The sequence below is a fragment of the Vanellus vanellus genome, assembly GCF_965231255.1.
Source record: "Vanellus vanellus genome assembly, chromosome: 1".
Classification (NCBI taxonomy): domain Eukaryota; kingdom Metazoa; phylum Chordata; class Aves; order Charadriiformes; family Charadriidae; genus Vanellus; species Vanellus vanellus.
This window is the reverse complement of record NC_138905.1, coordinates 192,819,067-192,843,056: the sequence shown is the minus strand read 5'-3', so window position 1 is coordinate 192,843,056 and position 23,990 is coordinate 192,819,067. Positions and strand designations below refer to the sequence as shown.

Here is a 23,990-nt window from a genome sequence, read left to right as displayed (position 1 = left end):
CTGTGGTGACCCTGGCCAGAGGCTGAAGCTTGGAGCGTGTGTGTGTGTGCGTGTTTGTGCGTGCATGTGTGAGCCTTCCACACTCTCATTGACTCTGGATGCTATTTAACTGTCTGGTGCTCTCTGACACCCAGCCCATGGATGCCTAGCTGCTTGCTCATCCCTCACCCCACCTCGTAAAAATTCTTCTTTACAATGAACGACTTTCTCATCCAGCTACTTTTTTATCAAAGGCATCTTGTTCTGGGCTCCCTGTGATTTGCAGTTTTTATTCTATATTGCTCTTCAGAATCCTCCTTGATCTTAAAACTATTTTCATCCTCTCTCCTCCCCTTTTCTTGAATTCATTTTTGCTCACTAAATACATTTTGCAAATGTTTGTGTAGTGAACCTTACCTATTTCACTGGGTTTTCTCACAACAGTTAAATACACTTTCTCCTGCCCGATCAAAGTCAAGACAGAACCTTTTATAGTTTTCAGGAAGACAGCGTTAATACTTCTCCCCCAGCCTGGCTGGGACCCCAACGCTCTCGCATCACCAGCAGGCAAGCCCAAAGCTGCTGGAAGGCATACCTGACTCTGGGTATGCCACGCTCTGATGGCTGCTGTCTGGATTTGTGGCTACTTGGAGTTTTTTGAGGGTAGTGAAAACCTGCCCAAGTGTGTGAGTGACTGTGAGTCAAGATATTTAGTAAGTTGAAGACACTTTTCGTAACCAGATTCATTTTTGTATCTCCACAGACACCCCAAAAGGCTCTTCGCAATGACTGCTGGCCTGGAGAAAGCCTGCCACCGGTGCATATCTAAAATTGCCAGCAATGGTAAGGCAGTTCTGGTAGTAATCACCTTCTGTATTTAAGCAGCCAGGTATATAAAAGAATTAAGATGATACCAAGTCTCACCTGAATCTTCCACTGAAGTTTCCTTTTCTTCCTTCCTTTCTGAGGTATTTCCTTTCCTAGGCAATTTTGGGCGCTGATGGAGCTCACCATAGTAAATTTATCCCAACAGCACCTGCCTGCCGCAGTATTTGGATTATAGCAGACCAGTGTAAAATTTCAAACAAATACAAGCACCACCAAATACTTAAATATGGGCCGCAGCAGACAACCTAAGCAATATAATGTCTGTCTCCTTTTTCAAGTGGTACCTTACATGTAGTTCAGAAGTATCTACAGGGAAAACCACCTGGTAAAGAGCAGCGCAGCCAACCTGGCAACAAAATCCCTCAGGAGCAATTCCTGCAAAGCAGAACTGCTGCCAGCCTGTGTGCTGACACGGGGACACGAGGTCGGTGACAGAATATGGTCAGGAGTAGCCCCCCCTTTCACCCAGAGGCATTTGGAGCAGGGTCTTCTTCCCTCCACTTGCCCGGCCCCTGGCACAACATCCACTGCAGATGTTGTGGCCACGTGTTGTGGGTCAGAAGCATCAGTTACTCACATGGAGGTCTTTTGCATGACTGCCTGTGCTCACTCAGGCTTTAAAGTAACTGGTTCATCCCACCCAGGGTGGAGGACACAGAAGGTGTAATGAGCTGACAGCTCCTGGGCTGGGTGACTAGGCTGGTTCTTGCTCTCTGAGGAGCAGAAAGCTGACCTGGGCTGGGGGCCGTGCAAGCTGCGTGGAGAGGTGCAGAAGAAATATCCTTCAGGGGTAGGTTTTTGTGAGACCAGGGAAGCAGTATTGTTGGCAGGAGGTTAAAATCCCCATGGATTTTAACCTCAGCAGCTGATTCCTGCTGACAGCATCTCCTTTTCACTCCGAAAGCCTTTTGCTTTCACTTCTAGGCAGGAGCAATTTCTAATTCCACTCAAATATGAGAAGAAGAAAACCCCTTGACCGCTCACCATAATTGATACTTCACCCACACTAATTGCTGCATTTGTCAGCTTAGGGCTGTTACCTTGGCGTCTTTTATGTTCCTGGTTTTGGCTTCACTTGAAAGGCTCTCAAAGTTCAGAACCAACTTTTATTAATGATTAAGCCCCTTAACTCCTTGCTGTCTTACAACACTTCAGAGAAAACCAAGCCAGTGCAACAGATTGCTGTGGCCTGGGTTCAAACCAGGCCCACCTGCAGGAACCTGGCACAGGCGGGGAAGGAGAAGACATTTTCTGGCCCACTTGTTCATGCTCATCATTGCCCCAAGGAAAATGAGAGCTGGGGAATGATGAACACCGAGGGGTGCAGAGCATGCAGCACTCTCACTACACCCCAACGAGCCCCTGGGAGCAGGACCAGGCTGGTGTGCACCCTACAGAAAGGACGTGCAGGTGGGATCTGGGCCCGTTGGTGAATATCACCATAAAAAAAGCCAAAAGTGGTATTTTCTATGATTTTTGTTCCTACCTGTTACAAGCAAAATGTCACCGTTCCCTGTTGGAATTAAATTGCCACTGGGACTTTAATGATGACAGAGGAAATAAATGATCCTTCTGATTATTTTTTTTTTTGAAAGAAAGGGCTTGGTTCTGATCTCATCTATGCTTTCTTACACCAGGAGCACCCTCTTGCATACTCACAAAGTTACCCATGAGTAAGGCAACTCAGAAACACCATTCCAGGAAACTCATTATCTTTAGGTTTTCATTACATTTACGTTCAAAATCAGCTCAGCTTTAGCTATGAATCAGGTAGTGCATCCAAAATTGATTTTCTGTTCATTAAAATGCAAACCCTCCTGAAGTGCAGTGACACTTAATTTAACTTTTTCTCATCATCCTGTGTATATTTTTCAAAGAGCGTTTCAGCACAGCCTCACATTTATACCTATGGTCTCCTGATATTTGAATGACTCCGAAAAGTCAACCTACCTGTGCAGCATCATTTAAATTCTTTTCATTCTTGGTACAGCAATTTAAGTTCAGAACATTAGGGCAGTCTTTAACTAACTGACCAAAAAAAGAAGGCTAATCCACTACTCTGGGTCTATTGCAAAGCAAACTGTTGGCTCTTTATGTAATGCCATATCTTGTTTTAAAAGTACATCTGGAAATCACAAGGGGCCAAATACAGAACCTAGACCATGGCACAACTGTAGTTCAGTAGCTAGAAGGATCGCATAAAATTCAGACAAGTGACTCTGCAACATTGCCTAACCCCCAAAGCACCTACATCTACATCTACATCCACATCTACATCTACATCCACATCCACATCCACATCTACATCTACATCCATATCCACTTCCATATCCACATCCACACCTACATCTACATCTACAACTACATCTACAACTACGTCCTCCCCATCTTGAAGGTTCTCAGATTACTGGCACCTCATTCTACACCATTTCTGATGAACAGCATTGCTGCATTGCTGGTGTCAGTGCTGGAACCTAGAACTTAAATTTTAGGTGGTGTGATGCTGGCATAGCTTATCTGGGTACCAAAGTACTATCTCACAGTAACGCAACCTTGTCTAAGCAAACAGTGATGGCAAGCAACAAACAGATGGTGTCCCTGAGCTTGGATGTGGTCTGCAAGTCAGTTTTATCACACTTCCGCTGCCTCCTACCATGGCTTTGTACTGGGACTGGAGACCTCCATGGGAATGGCTGTTCCTTACACAGAATCCTCCAGCTGCTGATTATCTAGTTTGGTCAAGGGATTGAATCACCCCAGTGGTGGGATTCCTGCCATTTGTCCCAAGAGACTATTCCACCAATATATCTCCTTGCTGCGGCACTTAGCCCCATGAACAGAGTGATCTTTGTTTCTGCTCAGGTTCATCTCATGTCTCTACCTTCAAAGCTCTTTGGATCACTCACAGGTCCTTTTTTGAGTGCTCAAACCTTGCTGTTATTTTCTCTCATTTGGCCATTGGCTAGCCAAGATGAACAGATTTAACTCTTTTCCTTCAAAGTTAGTTCAAGTCTTTTCTGCGTATCCCATCTGACACAGTGACATTTTCCTGTCACTCAAAAGCCCACAAAGACACACAGTATCCACGACTACCAAACCCATGGGCAGACACATCCCTGGCCTGTAAAACCTAGGGCCTTGCTGGAGCTGGTTCCCCAGAAAGATCCACTGAGACTCGCTTTGCCACCGTAGCACCCCCCCACAGACTGCAAACTTTCTTTTCTCCAAGTCCCTAACAATACCGCAGGGAATGCCTGCAGATACTGTGAAGGAATAAAATGTGGATGAAAATATCCGCTACCCATCTGCACTCCGGCCTGTTACACCGCCAGTGTCCATGCTGCTGTACACCACACTTTCACACTCCTTGCTAAGCTAGTGCACTACCATCTGCATCTGCCTCAGGGCTTGATCAGTCCCGGGGCCGGGCCAACTGACCCAAATTTGCCCACATCCAGACTGCTGAGAGTCAGCCCCCTTCACAGCAGCGTTCCCACGGGGCGTCTAAAGGGAGTACTGTGAGTTTACACCCGGCATTTTGCTCCTCAGATTGCTCATGCAGATAAATCCTGGGGTAACTGCAGAATTTGTTTGGAAGCTCATTTTAAAAAAAAATCCTTTTTTTTTACCGGGAACCTGACAGGCTATAGAACAAACAGCATTTGGGTGTGATGGCAATGTACACAACACTTCATTTATTACTGTATTTATTATCAGAGAGTTTGTCACACACTCTACTGAGTAGGTTGCACTACAGCTGTATTAGCATACTACCTAAGGAGAGTGTGTAGGTTGGGATTTATACTCATAAATCACTTCTGAAAATCCCGCGAGGACTCTTCTTACCTGAAAAGAAAGAAACTTTTCTCTGTCTTCAAAGTAAACAGGGACAGCCTGAGCTGATTTGAAACTTCAAAGTGCTTGGCAAAATCACGGCAGCATAATAAAGTCTGAGGAGCCCACAGGTGAATTGGTGTCACGTCCAGTACTGCCTCCAGATCCATCCCACATGCCAGAGGACAACTCATCAGCTGCTTGCCCTGAGGCCAGGCACATAACTGGGAACAGAGAACAAGCAAGTAGCAGAAGGAAGGGAGGAGAGCTGCAGAGCAGGAGCATGGCTGTGGAAGATGTAACAGCTCAGGTGCCAGATCGAAAAGAGACCATGATGTACAGCTATAATGTTAATGGTGATTTGAAGTTCATTTACTTCTATGGAGAGACCCTGGGCAGGAGTAACTTAACTAAATAGCAGATTTATATCAGCTGACCGTCCTGCGGGGCAGGTGACACAAACCTACACCCACTGATCTGATTTTTGTGCCCACAGATTTCAAAGAATGTGCAAAATATACAGCCACTTGCTCTCCTCTTCCTCTGTTGTAATCCCAGACACAAGCTCTTCCCTTCACCCATTACCTGGCACGTTAGGACTCGCTCACTAATGCTTCCCAAAGCAGGACTTTACCAGTGCCCCATCACGCTCTGCTCCTTCCTGATGACCTGACACCAACTTGGTGGAGCAGATGTCCTTCTGAGCCATGCCCAGAAACACTTCCCTCACCCTGTTGTGTTTTGAGAGACTACCAGCCCTTTTTTTTTTGCTACTTTCTCTAGGAACGGGTCCAGGGGTTTCTCTGACCAGCCTGTGGGGCGATATCACTGACTTAAAAATATCACAAACCCCGCATGTGAAACTGCACAGATAGCAGCATCCTCTCTGCAGAGCTGTGCTGCCCTGCGGCAAATACCATTTTCTTGAGCAATTTGTCTTCGGACCAGAACGGGGCAGCACAACGCAGACAAATGCAGGCAGAGAGCGTGTGTGTCCTGACTGAGCAGCATTTCTGTGAAAACCCCACACGTTTCGGGGAAAACAGTCTTTAGTGTTGCTCGCGGCACCGAGAACGGCTGCAGAGCCCTGCCAGTTGTGTAGTCAATTGTTGAGAGTCTCACTTTGTTAAACATGGATCTGGAAGCCTTCCCAGACTATGCATCTGCCCCTCCAATTCAGGACCTAAGAGGCCGTAGCTGAATGGGGAGATAATGAGTAAATACATTCCCAGCGACTGCTTTGGGAGGGGAATTAATGAACCATTATCTTTTTCTCTTGAGCTCCACGTGGTCCCTACCTCCCATTTCTCCCCTCCAAAATCAAGCTATCGGGTAGATGCTAGACACAAGCAAACATGAACACCTGTGTGCCAGATGTGCCGCCCCACATATACACAGCCCCCCCTGAGACTTTTACAGATCTTACTGCAGCATCCCTCGCCAGGGCTCAGACAGACCATGTGCTGTACGATGAAGAAATTACATGATGCCTCCTCCTACCAGGCTCCTGAATTCTTGCCCATGCAGCAAGGGCAGAAACAGGAGGTGGCTATGATACCGGAGGCAGAGGGCTGACGCCGCTCCAAGAGCTTCGCTGTGATGACAGGACTTCAAGCAAGACCAGGCAGTCGATGCGACTCCCGCAAACTGACCTGCACTCATTTGGATACCAGAGAAATGAGTTGCCCAGGCTGTGGGCACTGTTTGCAGGTGACATTCGTAAGTGTGTTGAAAGCCCAACTCAGCTACAATATCAAAGCTTCTGAAAATAATAGTCTAGATCATGTAACGACAAGAGGACGTAGCATGAAAATGTGACATGTGGTGAAAAGGGAGGCTCTAGGCTGAGTTGTTCTAATAAGAGGCTGTCAGTGTTTGAAAGAGCTTAGTCAAGTGTAGGACACTATTCAAGCAGAGGAAGAATTTCTGTACTGTGCAGCATTCAAGAGAGAGAGCCTGAGCAAAAATGTGAGTGTGTGAGAGAGAGACCAGCCGACAGGGAGAGGAGGAGGGGGTAGCACAAAGGAACAGAAGTGCTTTCTTCAGCTCAAAATATCTTCAGTCTCTACCAATTCATAGAGATAACAAACATGCTACTTCTGAGCAAGAAAGATGTCTCTCAAGCGCTGAAGTGTAAGATCCTCATTCTCTGCAGAGAAAACACAAGCAGTGTGTGGGGGATGGTGTGTTCCCATGAAAAGTGCCTGTGAGTTAGAAAGCCTGCTGGATCTGCCCTGAATTTTGATGCCTCTCCTATGTCCTCTGTCTCAGTTTCTCCTTCTGTAAAATGGAGGCGATGATGTTTCCCTTTTTCTCTACGGAACCCTGAGGGCGATGTTTTGACAGTGCTGCAGAGTTTTCCCAAAGTGGTACTGTATGCAGGGTGCTGGCAGTGTCCCTGCTCCTGCGCAGCGAGGAGGACGCCGGTTCGCCTTGCAGAGGTCGCAGTTCTCTGGCACCGGGAACCGCGTGACACAGTTTGCCTGGGGAAAGGCTGGTCCCAAACCAACTCCAAATGCTTGCTCCAAGATTTTTTTTCATAAGCCTCCAAGGAGACATCCTACTGCTTTTCTTATCCATGCCCTTCTCAGCCCCTCTGCAACCTATGTCCACCTCCGCTGACCGCTCTTTTGCCTCCTTAGGCATCTACTTGCAGATTGAGCCATTTGCAGAAGTGCTCTGCAGGGACACTCACCACAGAATGTCCTCATTATGTTTTACTCTCATTTTGCAGGGCAGCATTTCACTTTAATATTGCCAAGTGTTCATGATTAGGCACAGAGGTGACAGCTTTTATAAGACAGGCTGCTCACACTGTTCTTAATGCTATTGTTTCTCACTTTCTGCAAAGGTAAGCATTCATCCTCAGCAGCATCGGGCTGTGCTGGGAAAATATCAGGGCTCAGATATACCAGCAGCTCTCTGGGGAATAACTAAGCACCTCAGATCCACTCATCTGCGGGAACAGTCTATGTGCACCCGTAAGAGCATCCTTCCATGCAGCTTAAGCTGATCTATCCCCGTGACAAGTCCCACTCCTTGCAGCGGGGCTGCTGCCTTTGTGTTCATCGGCTGAGCTGGGTCAGGGAGTTAGACCAGCCAGAAACTATTCACATCTGCAACAAAGACAGTTTATTTAGCTATCAGTGAAAACTAAGTGGAATGGCATTAAAGCTGCTATTTGCTTAGCAAACAGATATGGCTCATCAGTTGCCATGGATTAGCTGATGCAAAGTTACTTGTTACTGCACTGTCACCTGGCAGCGCATCTGAAGCTGATGCAGGCTAAGGCAGCAGTCGCCGAGTCCTTGCCCTTGCAATAAGACAACCAGAAGTAGAAGCAACAAAAGCAGTTTGTGTCTCTCCTTGCTCTTCTACTGATACAAGGACTAGCAATGTATGAGTTAAAAAATGGAAGCTTGAGCTCTGGGAGGGTGATAAACCACTTACTGGTCTCATCATCTCAAATGCTGCACCATAAACACAATATTCCCACCCCATCGAGTGCACTGCATTTCTTGCTACACAACTTTATGGATAAACAGCATCTGTAAAGCACTGGATGGAATTGCTGGTCTCTAAACTTCAACCAGCCCCAATAACGCTGTCTTTCTTTTCTCATTCACAGCATGCTTTATATTTGGGCTCCTCGCTTTCCTTGCCTTACCACTGTCCATGACTTTTACAGGTAAGTTGACTACTGAAGCAATTTAAAAATAGGAACTTCCCAGCACTGTGTGGCAGATTAACACATCTGGTGGAGGGAAAGGAGTTGGAAAACTTAAAAGTTTCCAACTGTTAAACCTGTGTGTTGGTACATTTAACTTCAGACAGAATCTCAGCCCACACTGCATGGTGGGGAGGAAGCAGTGCTTGAATTCTGACCCTGTTTGTCTTAAATACCCCTCCAGTGTGTCTTACCTCAATACAGGGCTCTGTCTGTGGGAGGAAGCTCAGAATCTGACACATGAGAAGATTCCATTAATCAGGATCCCTCTGTATTAACTGCACTGCAAAAATCTTAGAAGCGCAGGGCTGGAAGGGAAGAAGAGATGATCTAGGCTGCTATTTTTCCACCTTTTTGAAAGCGAGACCTGTTTTTTGGCTGATCTGTCTCTGTATAACCCCCCAAAGGTTGGATTTGAGATTGGCATTTCAAGATCAAATATTTCAGAAAGGAAAGGGAAATCCTTGGAGCTGCAGAATTCTATACATTTTTACACTGCATAAGGCTCTTCTTTTCTTAACCATCCTTACCTTTAACATAGATCTATTTTAAAAAAGAAACAGAGCATTTCCTAACACTTCATTGCTCCCTTTGGGCCTTTCTCATCCTCCACATTGGGTTGCGACCCCCACTTGAGAAACATTGGTAGAGACACCAGCCCACCTCTGCTTTCGGAAAGGCTCGTATGCTCATGGCATCCCTGACAGATGTCTGACTTGCCCTTGCTCAAGGAAATTCCACGGCTTCCCAAGGAGCCTATTTCAGCATTTTATTGCTCTCACAGACAAAATATTTTTCCCCATATCCAACCTAAATCTTCCCTATGGCAAATTAAACAGATTACAGCCTGTCCTATCCACCGTGATCACAAAGACAGATTGGTCACCGTGCTACTCAAGAGAACCTTTGAACTGTTTGAAGGCTGCTATTATAACCCCACTTCATCTTCTCTTTTTTTTTTTTCCAGAGATCTCAAAAACCTACTTCTTTCATCCTGACCTCACAGGTCACTGTTTCTGTAGCTTTTTTTTTTTTTTTTTTTGCATGTTTGCCTCCCTTCTTTGGCCTCTGACCAATGTAACTATTTTTTTTTTCAAAAAACAAAAAAAAAGGAACACAGGACTCCAGCTGAGACCTGAGGAGTGAGTAGTGCAGAATAATTAGCTCCTCTGTTGAACATGCAGAATTCCTGTAAACACACCTCAAAATGAAAGATGCTCTCTCTGCACCAGCTCATTCGCTCCAATTTCATTTATGGTGCATTGTAAGCCCAGATGGTTTTTGGCAGTGCTGCTCCCTATCAGACATTTCTCATTTTTTATTTACATTGAAGTTTTCTCTCCTATAAGCAGTGTTCAGCTTTATCAGCTGTCATCTTGTAGATTTTGGATGTCTTTTTCCAGCGTATCCAGATCACTTTGAATTTTAAGTTCTGTCCTCAAAAGCCCTTACAATCATTCTGGATGGGTGTCCTTGAGAAGTTGTTCACCTTCTGCCTCATTATTTATGGAAGATGGTGTGAATGAATTCTATTTGCCGATGCTGTGGGCAAGGTGCATCCCACCTAGATTTGGACTGTAGGCATCTGTAACCAAGTGCCATGTGTTGCCCTTGCAGGCAGTTAAGAGAAATGGGTGTTTCTGACAGTGAAAATCCCATACCCTCTTTTAGCTGCCTGCATTGACATGAGACGACTTTTAAGGGAGTCGGCACATCTACCCTATTGGCATGTATAGTTGGCCAAACCCATTAAAAAATGTTCAGCTAAAGGTTGGTGCTACTCCCTTTATCTGGGGCTTTCTGAGTACCGGTGATGACTGTGGTAGGATTCTGATTAGGACGTCCTAATTAGGAATTAGGGAGTTCTAATGAAGAATTAAGGAGCAATTAGGAAGTAGGGAAATGGACTGAACTGTTACATCTCAACACTTAGGCTCTTACGCTTATCCATGACTTAAAATTGCTACTTATCCCTTAAGAGGATTTTAGCTTTAGCTTTTCCCCAGGCTGAATATGCCTGAGCTGTGGGATAGGGGTGGGAAGGTATAATTCAAAATGTGGTACAGCTTGCATGCATATTGACAGCCAGCCTTCTGGAAATGAATCCAGGACTGGAATCTGACTACTTATAAATATAATTTCCTAGGAATATTTCATAATATCTTCAAGATCAGTGAGAATTGTGAAGTGTATGGTAAGATATTAGCCTGGAGCTCTGGGTATCTCCTGCATCAGATATAGAGACCTTTTTTTTTTTTTCACAACTTAGTGAAATTAAGAGATAATGTCACCGTAATACAGTGTTGTCAGAGGATATTGGTTTCCTGCAGCTACATATCTGCAAAGGCATTTTTAGGAAAACGAAATGTCAAGGAAAATGCAAATATTTATTATCCAAGCAAAAGCCTCTGATTTTCTGATAACATTCTGTTACCATGCTATCAGAGAATAACTTGCTGGTGTGCCTCCAGTCATTTTGGCTCTTGCTTTCTGCAGAGGAAAACCATGAGATATTTTCAAATGTTAACAAATAAGTTATAATAACATTTGTTAAAACTCAGAGATGAATAACTGGTAGCCCTGGTAATAATTACGCACTAAAATTATACACTTAAAATATGGTAGTACTGTAAATCACAGTATAAGTCAAGATACATGAAAAGGACTCAGAAAGTTTTCCAAGCTCCAGACTTGTCACATCATTTAAGCCACAGATTATTTAGCAGTTTTCCAGCTTTTATTAGTAGAGATGATCCCTTTTTTTTCACTGAACACTTCAGAAACAGAGTGAGCTATAGAAGAACCTCACAGACTTGAGGATTTCTTTTAGTTTCCGGGGCAGTGAAGGATTGCTCCCAATAACACATTCTTGTACATTGTCCAGTCTACCTTTGCACACAGTGTTCCCCAGGGGTAGCTAAATCACATTTGAAAGCTGATGAGATAGTTTCCTCAATAGGCAGTCTAAATTTTCCCCTGTTCAAATTTAACACAGAACTACTCCTCATGCTCATATCTACACCAAATAATTCCTCAACTCTCAAATTCTCCCAATAGTTGTCTGAAGCCTGTTCTCATACTCTGTACCTTTATGTGGGAGCCAGTCTCGTTCTTTAGCAGTTGATGCTAATATAATCTTTCCTTGCATGCCAGTCCTTCAGCCACTCACCGTTTCTGTGAGTTTCGTCTGATTTGCTGGCATGTTTGCTGATAAAAATGGTGCCCAGAAGCAATTACTTTGAGATAAATCCTCCTGCAGCACCTAGATCCTAGTGTAAAGCCCAGAGTCCAGGGCCCGACTGAGGTCTGCACTAAGTGATAGCAGCTGCAGTCATCCACTAGGAACAACTGAAAATGGCCTGGCATGTTGTGTCCTCTGCCTCCTGTCAGAAGAGAAGGTGGGGAGTGGGCACCAGACACTAGATCACCCTTGCTAAACAACAGCCCTCCTTTATTATGGGATGCACTTCAGCCATTTTCAGCTTCCTGAGAAGACCAAAGCAGCTAAAGTGAGGCCAGTGCTGTATTGGCTTTCATTCATCCTGACCCCTCATCTCATGGATAATCATGAGTCACAAGGACACTTGGTTAATAGTGAACTGTTGTGGGCCATCCCACAACACTGCCCAAAATGGTGTCCTTAGAGAAGCTTATATCCTGATTGCTCACAAGTGCTCTTTCCACTTGGCTGGACTTTGGACTTTGTGTCCTGGATCCCACTGCAGAGCTGTTCTGTGGTAGCCAAGAGGTAAAATGTGCAAATACCTCGGCTTCCCCAAGTCTCCTATCTCTTTTTTTCCCTTTGGACACTGTGCAAGCTGTTGGACATCCTTGCTGTGTCTGATCTCGTGAAAGGTTGCTGGTTTAATCATTTGGACTCATGTGCTGGTCTGTGTCATGGTCAGGTTCAATTGCTCTTCTCTAAACCACGGATCGCTCTGGCTTGCAGGGAGCGTTGCATTAGAAGCAGAGCTTTGATGTCACATGGTCCATATATCCCATCATAAACAGTCAAAGGAAAACATATCTGGTGCTCATGGGAAAGAAGAGCTAGCACTGATGAACTCCTACTAGTTGCAGTGTTCCCAAATAAACAGGCACGTGCTATGCATGAAATGATTGGCACATGATGCATGTGCCTAGATTTCACCTTAACAAATATCAGTGCCCATCTGTCAACAGTAGGTCCATATTTCCTATTCACCATTAGTGCTCTATTTTTTAAGTTACTACTGTATTACCCCCTTTCACCTTCTCTTTTGCTGTCGTATCTGCCTGTAATGTTCTCCTAAAACCTACAGAGTACTAATGCCTGTCATTCAAATCCTTCCCAAGACTGACTGCTGTCATGTTACATATATGAAAGGACTCCAAAATAGATTTGTCTGGGAAACAGAATCATAGCTCCATGAAAAAAAAAATGGCATGTTTTCTTGATCATTTTTTTTTGGCCTCAAATCAAAATCTCAGTAACACACTGGAAACAGCAATTGCCTAGGTTCCTGAACTGAAATACATTCCCTGAGATCCCTGGCCAGCTGCTTTTGTGGCAGGCTATTACAGGGCCAAGGACTCTGGAAACCCTGGCAGCTGCTTTCTGAAAATGATATAATTCATGATGATTTCCCTGCTGCCCACCCCTGTAAAGTTGGGAGTCTGAGCAGGTCTCAGTGTAACACAGTGGTAAAATGGACAAAAAATTACAGCCTTGCAATAGGGGAGAGAGTCCAAATCAGTCTAAGTCCAGCCCTTTTCAATTATGAGAAGCCTGGTAATAAATACTTAGTGTAGAAAAGTCCATTGGACTCCATAGTCCTTACACAGAAAACACTGTCTTGTATCCTATGACTAAAGTAAGATCAAGCAACCACAATCAAGAACACCTGTATTATGCTACTTAAAGAGCACAGGAGAGGTTCAGGACATCAGCAGTGTTCTGGACCAGCAATAGCAGTGGATTTGGTTGGCAAATTGACAAGCTGAAGAGGATTACAGCTACAGAATAAGGCAAAAAAAAAAAAAAACAACCAAAAAACCAAACAACCCACCTAAACCAATGGCAGTTTTTTCCTGATTCTTGCTGTTTAGTATAGTTCTGAACATGGAGGAAAAACGTTCCACCTGAGAGATGTTTAGCACTAAGACCATTGCAGTCTAGCTAACTGTGCATCTAGATTATTATTCAGAGAAAAGTCAAAATTTCTCCTTGAAAATGACTTATACAACAAGAAGAAAACAGAAAATCCTTTCTGTTCTCTGCAACTGATCATAGAAGCCCTGAAATGTGGGATCAATAAAAATAAAATTATAGTGTAATGAACAGTTTAAAATTGACTAAAGATGCCACTGGGTAAGAGACTTGGGCAGGGGATTCATCTCAGCTAACTTTAGACACCTACAGCTCGCTGTCTAGATTCCTTGTATAGCCATGGGGAGAAAGATACACTTTCAGGGCCCAAGTCATCTGACCTATTTTAAATGCCTGTCTTAGGATGAGATGAATTGAATTTTACAAGTGTCTATTTCTCACTATTGACTATAAAGAGAGTCTAGGAAACTAGTTCAGATATGGATGCCTGCATTGCAGACATCTATATTTGGACAGATGAGTCTCTCTGCCACAGACCTGTATCACAAGCTTCAGCGTCTACTGCCAGCAACATCCTTACACTGCCATACACTCCCTTCCCTAAAACTTACCCAGCTTTCTCTTTCTAGCAGTAGATTTGAGGGTTGCCAGGATCCTTGGCTCCTTAACAACCAGTGCTTTTAGCCTCCAGCAGCCTAAACAGCCTGGAAACTTGAGCTTCTGTGGTTCCCTACCAGTTGCCTGGGAAGAGAAAATGGTTCCAGGCACTCCCATGGGTGCTGGGTCCCAAGCTTTGAGGCATCTAACTCGAGAACATGCCACACTAACGAGATCTAATGAGCAGGAAAGGCCTGGAAGAAGCTTATCAGAATTCCTTCTTTTCACAAACAGTTTTGATTTTCAATGAGTTTTCTACTGCTGATGAAAATTTCCCATCCAGCTCATTCAGTCGTTCATTTAACAAAGATGCAGTGGCTGTAGCTAATGACTTGTGTACGTGGCTCCGATCAGTAATACCAGAACTACAGTAATGCTGCTGTGACCTTTGCTCTCTCTCTTTCTTCTCCTGCCTTTTGCTTGTTCATGGCCCTCACTCCTGTAGCGGGAGATGTAAACCCCCTTTAATTCAGCCCCCATTTCAACAGACACTGGATACCAGTCTTGGGTCTCAGCATTACGCTTCACTTACAGTATCTTTAGTTTTTACTGTACAGCTTGTTGGACTATTTGATCACTTGAGATAACAAACATTAATCTTTGCTGTTCAGGAATGAAGTTTTTGGAAGATTGCCCCGTTCAGCCACTAATTCCATTATATCTGTTGGTGGGTGGCGTGATTGGCAGCTTAAAGGTAATGTGCCTTCTGTGTGTGAAAAATATTTTGTGTGACTAGACTTTGACTTGCTAGTTAAGACATAATGATGGCTCTAGACAGCTATGTGCATGCAGTACTGAACAGAGCTATCAGGATTGAACTGTGCTTGTTCCAGTACCTAAAGCACCCATCAGTCAAGTGAGACGCTAATGAGTTCAGCCTCCAGCATTGTCCCACACATTGTGGTGTGACTTTCTCCTACATCACAGCATCTGTGCTACCATCCCTGCTGAGGGAAATGACTACATAACATGGACGCCTGTGGTAAATGGGGTCTTATTTCCACAGTCTTCCAAGCCTGCCAGGCCTTTCTCCTTCATTTTCAGACACACAGGCTGGACAAAAAGTAAGGTTACTCTCCTAGCTTTGGGAATACTATAAAACTACAGGTGTCTTTACATAGTCCTTCACAATTTCAATTTGCTCCCACTCTGACCTGGCCAGAAGCAATGACTATGCAGCAGCATGGCTTCCTTCCAGAGTAAATATACCCTTGCATCACAGCAGGGCTTATTCTAGCACAACATTTTCTAACCACAGCTACCTGTCTTCTGGTGGACTATGCTCACTTACATCTTCACTGAGCCACAGCCTGGCTGCTTGACAAGTAGAGACACCCCCATATCCATGTTACACCCTGGCTACTATAACACCATACCTCTGTGTTGACTCAAGGGTAAAGGATCGCCCCAGTCTGACAGTCCCTTTGCGGATGGTGTTAACTGGCTGCTAGTGAGCACAACAAAATAAACTCATCACAACAAACTGCAGGGCTACTTTAAGGCTTCTCAGCAGGATTAAGCAAAACTGTTTTTTGCTGTCCCAATGATTTTCCTGCCAAAGGAAGGAAAAGGGGCAGAGCTGAAGGAAAAGCTCTGGAACCGCACCACTGGGGGCATGAAGGGCTAAGACCAGCACGTGCTGCTTCTGGAGGGAGCATCTGTACTGGTAGCACTGGCTGTCCTGCATAGCTAATGGAGGCAGCAGCAACCCAGCACCCAGCCTGCCTTCCCAGGAGCCTGGTACTGGCAGAGCAGCCAGGGTAGACCTGACGGCTTGTGGCCTAACGTTTCAGTACAGGCAGCCTGTCCTTTGAAAGGGAACCTGCCAGTCTCTGACTTGACAGCACTGCATATTGCAGCCAGCAGACGCTGCAGACAGGAGCTAGCTACGTTCCCCTTTAATAATGTTTCTAGCCCCTTTTCTTTGCCAGAATCGAAAGAAGGGGGGAAAAAAATACTCCTCTGCAGGTCTCTGCATCCCCTGTACTCTTTCACAGTGGTAACCAAACCTCAATACATCACTGGGATATGAATCGCCCCCCTGAGGACCTCTGGTCAGTAAATAAGTAAATGGAGAGAAAAAGAAAGTGCTTAATCTTTTTATAAGGAATTTGCTATACTATGAGTTCTACTGGCAAATGCTTAGTCATTTGATCACACCAGTGGACTTATCTGTATAATCAAAGGTTCATTTAATAATAGTTTAGAAAAGAATAGAGCAGAATTGAAAGGAAATTTTCATGCTAATGAATTGAGGCCTTAATCAAAAACATTGACTGTTTCTTAGCTATTTCTGGTTTAAAGTCCGTTTTTCTCACCCTAAATAAGATGGTAAGTGGGTCAATTAATATTCCTGCTGACACCAAATAATGGCTTGAATTTGGCTTCAGTTAGCAGCAGGACTGCCTATTTTGCAGTCTGGCAATGCACTTGGTCAGAATTTGATTGGCCTAGCTCGTGTGTCATCTTACAGTGCTTGATCTGTAGCCAAATTCCAAATTCCACCTGTCTCAACTCTGCCCTCTGCTATGTTCGTCAGACTGCATCAACTCCATTGAGCAGTACCTTTGCTTGACCTCTGACAGTTAAAAGGTCAGAGAATGGGTACAGGATGAAGTCTGAATGAACGTTGTCCTGTGATGGACATCATTTAATGGCAAGTCATTCTGGCCCAGCTCTGTACGTATCTGTAGGCTTGTCATCTGTTTCTTTACCACCTCCAATCTTTTAAAAGGCAATGGTAGCCTACAGATGTTCACCAAGGCAACTGAACCATTCTATAGAATCCGGAGAGGCCTGCTGAATTCATGTCATGCTGCTCCATACATGTATATTCAGCAGTTATTAACAATGTGAGGAACTGCCAGAATTTGCTTCAGTCACAGCTTGGCAAGTTAATATCCATAAGAATTAAATGTACTTTCCATGAATTGGTCAGATGCAGCTGAGATCCATGAATCAACCTGGGAGGTTTCTCTGACTTGCTCTAAACCAATGCTTATCTGCCATTTAACCCCATTCCCATTGCTGAGCTTGGTGAAGCTGGAGTACAGGCAGCTGCCTATGGGCTGAGCTCACCTCAAAGCTAATGAGCTGCACAGAGCTTCAGGTTAAGCCACAGGTCCCCATGTGGAAACCTCAGACCCATTGGCCAGGTAGGTTTATCCCTCCTGTGTGTCATAAGCCTGCCTGAAATAAATGTTCACTTGAGAAGATGCTCTACTGGTTTGAACAAGCCTACCAGTGTGAGTGCTCAGCTGGATGTGAGATATCCAGTGGAAACACCTTTTTTTTTTTTGCCTATGTTGGCGCTGCGACTTTCATCTCTTTTTCTCACAAACTGGTACCAACATCTGGACTAGAAAAACAGCTGGCTTTGTGAACAAATATTTAATCATTTATACATTATTGAACAGTTTTACAGGGAAGAGCAAGAGAATTGTCTTCCCAGAATATCCTGGATCCTCTTGCTAAGCCTCGCCTCTAGAAAATGGAGCACATGGACTAAATTTTGAACCAGACAGAACATATACTCAAATGGGTTTTCCTTAGCCAGAGTTCGCACCATTAATCACTGACTAATGGAGATGGGAGAGTGTAAAATGAGGGGTGCTTTCCTCTCTCATTTCAAGCAGAAAAATGAACAGAGACTATAACTCCAGGAAAGAGAACACGGCTTGGACAGTATGTCCCTCTCCATAGCTGCTTACATAGCCACATCTTTTACCCTTCCCTCTGAATTTCATTCCTGGTTGGCTGAGGCAGGTTCTTGCTCAGTTGGTTTCTTAGACCCCCTTTCCCAAAGACACAGCTCACTACAGGGAGGCTTGCACGGGAACCTGAGTACCTAAAAAAAGGAGTTGCTATTACAACAGCTAGTGCCTTGAGGACTAGGCCAAGTGTTTCAGGTGTAGCAAGATAATACAGGTTTCACAATGTTTGGCCCAAATCCTTGTTGGGCCCTGTATCTACCTCTCCTATAAATCTACCAAAATGAAGAAAGTAATTTAGGGGACAAAAATTTGAAAGCTTCTCTACAGTGCAGTCAACCTACCTACATATTTGTATTGCCAAGACTAAACTAGAAATCTTCTGGAACTCTCTTGATGAGTCCTACTGCATTTCCCTTTAGACCAGACCTTCCTAACCTCACGGTATCATGGTATTCCATCTATTTCTCTGCTGGTTCTGACTGAAGGCAGGAATGGAGCAATGTGAGCAAATGACATATAATTGAAGAAAACTTGACAGAAACATTCCAAGTATCTGAAGCAATTTATTTGGGGTTTAGGTCGAAGTCTAGATTCTTCATAATTTTATTTAAGCTGATTCACCTATACAGCCATGGAAAATAGACTTAGGAGAGACAAATCCACCCACTCCAAGGCAGGAACTACTCTACTTAAGTCATTTAGCAGTTACTGTAATCTGTTCTTAAAAGTCTCCTGCGTGGGAGCTGCTGCCATCTCCCTACACAATCTGTTCTCATGCCTTACCATCCTTACCATTGGCAAGTTTTTTCCAATGTCTGGCCTAAATCTCCCTGGTGAATAAACTGTAGGGAAAAAAATGCATTATTTTCCAGCAGGATCTGGCTCATTTGTAGCTCCTCAGCTTTCTCTTACATGATTTTCCCACACCCAACTTTAATTTGGCCCAAAAACTAGCAGTGGCCAAAGGTGTTCAGACTTTCCTCACCCAATTTATTTATTCCCTTTTCTCCCCCAATACCTCCAGGTGACTCTTCTGCTGTACGACTCCACAAGGATGAGGCAGCTGCTTTCCAAGTCTGTTGTGATTGATGATGATGACGACGATGAATATCCCTGGAGGCAGAATGCTCACAAGTACTACATCCATCTAACCCTCAGCCTTTTCCTCTTTCTCTGGTTCATTCTTGGAAACTACTGGGTTTTTTCTGTGTACCTGCCAAATTTCATCCCACCATTCCACCAGCCTCAGGATTACTGTGACAAAACCCTGTACATTTTTGCTGTTGGCGTTCTCATTATTAGCCATACTGTTCTCTTTCTTGTTATCTTTTGTAGCTGCTGCATATATTGTTTTTCCAGGCAAAGATACTCTTCTGAGGAAGACTAAATGCCACTTAAATAAAGCCCCAGATGTTTGGGAAAGAGTGTACAACAAAGGACAGGCAATAATTCACCCTTGTGTACATCTTTGTTGTACTATATGTATGTATGATAGCAGTCAACTGCAAGAGGAAATTGTAAAATACAGTGCCATCTGGAAATAGCTAAGATGGAATACAGCATAGTCAATGTAAAACTGCTGCTGCAGATGCCAGGGTGCACTCTTGCTAACTTCTCCATCCCTTTTTTAACTCTTGGATATTCTATCTGGAGTAAGCTCTTGCAGATGGCAAACTCCTCTAAAACCAGGTACCCTTATGTTGTTCCCGCACAGTACATCTTTGCCTATAAAAGTACCCATGTTGTCCTCTTCACTGAGATCTGAACATCTCTGTTGCCTTTCTGAGGTATGTTATTGTCCCTGCATTACAGATAAGGGAGCTGAGACAAAGAGATAAAGGGCTCTATTTGGACCACTTTGCATGGCGCATGGACTTTGACAGTACTTTAGATGCTCACCAGAGTGCTACTGAGGCCATTGTTAGATCAGCCAGTAAGTAGCTATGACAGCAATACAAGCATGTAGAAAAGGCAGCCTGAATATGGCCCCCAGGTCTCTTCTGAACTTGGATTAGAAAGTGTCTATATCTAACTTTGGTGCTAAACCAGATAGTCTGAATATATCCATACATATCAAATACATCCAAATGGAGCCAAGGCCACTTTGCGAGTCTTTGGCAGAACAAGGAACTGAGCTACTGAGTATCAGTGCTTTAACCAGGGCTCAGCATTCCCAAACTTGGGGAGGCTCCTCTTCTCCACTTCTTGTATAGCAGTAGTGTGTCAGTACCGCACCAACACAAAGATGGCTGTCAAACCATTGCGATCAAGTTCATTAAAAAAAAATGGTGAAGTTATGTTGGTATTTTAAATATAAAATGATACTAAGACATGGGTAGGTTGTGAGAATTTCAGGCAGATGTTTTCTCTACAGCAGTTCTTTGGTTGTGGTGTGAGTGTACATTTGATTTGTTCACCTTGGTGCTGTACATATTGAAATCTGTACTTAATGGACAGATGTAACGCAAACAGCTTTTAAGTCAACAGCAGTATCGGCTTCAAAAGCACCAGCATGCACAGAGACAATTATTTCGTGACATGTAATGGAACATAACTGGTCCTACCGATTGTTTTTTCATGTGTTGATGAATGCAGTGTAAAAGTGCTCTTTCTGCTTTTGCTTTTATGCACTTCTGTTAATATGGTCAAAATGGAGGGGCTCTCCTCTATATAAGCACGAGGGTGACCCCAGGCACAGGAAGAGGATTTGTGTTTTGGGTATTGTTTGCTGTTAAAACCCACACAGCTGAAACCTATGTTTTAGAGAAACCTAAAAGAGATATATTATGTCTGTGGAAGGGTGAGATCTGTAAAAGAACCTCAACAATGTGCCACAGCTGAACAGGCTCTGCTCAACCATCCTTCCTGGGACTGAGGCTGAACACAGTGTAACATCTGTGGGAACCACCTGTCTTCAACCATGAAAATTTATCTCAGGAGCTATTCTATAGATAACTAAGGGTGCATTTTGTCCGTAAGGATTTTAATTCAGGTGCTGTCTTTAAGAATTGTTTATTTCCAGAAAACTAATCTTAGAAAGAAGGTAGGATAAAGGCTGAAATAATCTGACAAGACAGTAGCATCAGTGTAGCATTCCCCTGGTCGGCAGCAGCCACTCAGGAGAAGTCACAGTCAGGCTGTCCCTGCTCAAAAATCCATGGATTGGGAATTGCTAACACTGCTGGCTGACTTAGGCCACCTGCAGTTGCATGTAAGCAGATATGACCAATGGAAATCTTTCCTTTTATTTGTGGGCCTCAGATTGTGTCTGGGAGAAATCATGGGCTGTTGTTTTCCCAAGAGCTGCTCCACTCCACCTTCTCCACTGCCTCTCTAAAGGTACTACATGTTTCTGAAACACAACTGCTGCCAATGGTGGAATGCTAGAATTCCCCCTTCCCGCCCCAAATACTTCACTGGCTCAGCACCTGGGCTCCTGGATTTCAGTGTTCAGTTCCGAACTGATCTAAGTGATTTTACCTTCAGTGGAGAGCATCTTTCATTCATTAAGATACTGAAGTGTTTAAAAAAATTGCCTACCAGCAGGCTTAACTCCATCCATCACTCGAATGCAACAAAGCAGCTGTTTATCATTACATGTGAATTTTACCCAACAGCTTGGAACAGGTATAAAAAAAAAAAAAAAAAAAAAGAAAATTATACTCAGTTGATAATGCAAAAGAAATTTAACAAGAAAGTAGCTATACACACTCCACCCATAGAATTCCAGAACAAACTTCCCTGTTCTTGCAAAATGCTGCTAGAATCATTCTTGGCCACAAAGAAGTAAGGGCTTATACTCCTGATTAAGTCTGAATTGATTCCCATGTCGCTATGCATCCAGTGACCTTGCATCAAGCGATGATGCGTGCACTCCTATCTGAGCAAATATGAGGTGATTTTAGTTCAGCTGGAGGAGATGTAAGCTAAATCACATTGCCTTGCGTTTTCTGTGTGCCTGTGTGAGCATACTTACAGCCGCTCAGCAGATGCGCAAAGATTCATCAAACTTCAGCCACACAACAGTAAGCCTGAGGCCTGTGTCTCATTCATGGGAGGCTAAGACCGACAGATTCTTTAGTCTACCATGGAGGCTTAATTCTTCAGGTATGAGAACCCAGTGCATTCATTGACATCTTGGGAAAGTGCTGCCAAATCACAGTGCTAGTGTTCAGTACCCGGTTGGCACAAACGCAAAACAATAGAGGAGGTATTAATGAAGCAAAAAGCATTTGTCAAATACTTTGAAATTATACAGAGTCAACAAAAAGCCTTGTTAGCACTGAGAGAGGAAAATTCTGAATTTATAGTATTTACCTTTACTTGTGCACATCGATAACCTATGGCACATGCAAGCGGGAACACCAACACCTCCAAAATTGTTGGAGCCATCAATTCTGTATTCAGGGAGATCTGAGCCTTTCACTTCTACTGCCTCCTTCAGCAGGCTGGAGTCATGCAGATGTGGAGCAGGGACACCTGGTTTTGGGCATATGATTAAATACTACTGAGTTAGAGTGACTTACTAAGTTAATACTCCTCTGACCCACGATCAGCAGCATAGTCTCTCCTGTGTTGCTCCAATGGCTAAATAAAGCACTCAGCTTAAGCCCAAATGAAAACAGTTTAATTGAAGGCACTTTATCGCACTTTGGGGTAAGCTAGGAACATGCGCGTGGTCCACAGCACCTTAACTTGCAAGCAGAAACTTTTTAAATTGCCACAAACTGATGGTGTCCCAGACATATGCTCAGTCTCTCAAGAAGTAGGCAGATTTCCTCAGCAAACAGCTGTGGGAGAATTAAGTCATTACAGCCCAAAGGTCAAATGGCTGAAAATACAAACTACACCTTGGTATGAAAATGTTTAATATTTTGCCGCTAGACTAAAATTAGAAATTGAAAATGTTCATTTGTTTTTTCACAGTAATATAAACATCTTCTGGAAATGGAAAAAAAATGCACCCTTCAGCTAATTATTATGAACTCAGAAATTCGTTGACTACAATGCAGGAAAACAGCTGTAACTGTTCCAGTTAAATAATCTCCCCTTCTTGAGAAACAAAGGTCTATTTCTAGCTTTTAAAGGAAACAATGTACATGATTTCAATGGATTAGATAGCCTGCTCACTGCTAGTTGTGGGTACTACAGAAATCTAATACTATAAAGACACAAAGACATTTCTGTATGCACACACAGACTCTAGACATACACATCTCATAAGTGTAATGGTAGCAGCCATGAAAAATATCACACTTGTTGCAGTTTATTGCCCACAGTATATTTCTCCTCCCACTACTCCACCTTCTTCAGCAATGGGCACAATATTCCAAAGCTCTAGGGAGCAGCTTCCCACAGCTATTTTAAAAGCTGCAGGCAGACAGGCAAATGCTTTGTTCCTTCATTCCAAATGTTGAACACAGACAGCTCCTATCTCCTGACCCAAAGAAGAGAGAGGCATATCATAGACTTCATCTCCTCAGGAGTAGAAACAGGAACGTTGTGCTGTTGAAGAAAAGAAGTAGATCTCTCTCACACAGCACTCGTTCTGAGCTTTATGAGGTCCCAAGAAATCAGACTTTAAAACTACAAGGTGACTGTGCAGGAAAAAATAAAGATGCAGAATCTATTCTAGGTTATGTCAAAGCTGTTTTGAACGTCTCAGATCCTGAAATGTGAACAGTTGGTGTAAATGAGCCTAAATGCTTTGACTTTACAGGCAAAGGGCTATGAAGATTAAACCAGTGACAACTTCTATACATTGCACATTCTAAACCAGAACAGTTGAATCTTGACTCTGATCTCTGATTATTAATCTTCCCCAGATTCTACTTGATAGGGACTTTGCATCATGATGAAGACCCATGTATGTTCTCCATATAATAAAGGATTGTGAAATTGTTGCTTCTTGGCTTAAGTTTCTTGAGGTTCCTGTTCACTCCTGGAGTACATGAAAGTCCCACAGATGCTACCCATAAGAGGAAAAAGAAAACATTTTTAGTAAGTATAACATTTGAGGGAAAATAAGAAAGGCTGACAAGTGACATCTAATATTGCATAGTACAAGAAAAAGTACAAGAAAACTGCTAAAAAGAACAATGTT

The 23,990-nt window shown here is 43.6% G+C and overlaps 1 protein-coding gene across 1 annotated transcript; it reads left to right on the top strand.

The window, feature by feature from the left end:
• Positions 1–764: 764 nt before the first annotated feature.
• On the top strand, positions 765–19,274 carry TMEM272 (transmembrane protein 272; the record flags this gene model as incomplete). The annotated part of the gene is made up of 4 exons (XM_082487842.1): positions 765–822; positions 8,330–8,389; positions 14,786–14,868; positions 18,912–19,274. The coding sequence occupies 4 exons, from the start codon at positions 765–767 to the stop codon at positions 19,272–19,274; spliced, it is 564 nt and encodes a 187-aa protein (XP_082343968.1).
• Between the last annotated feature and the right edge of the window lie 4,716 nt (positions 19,275–23,990).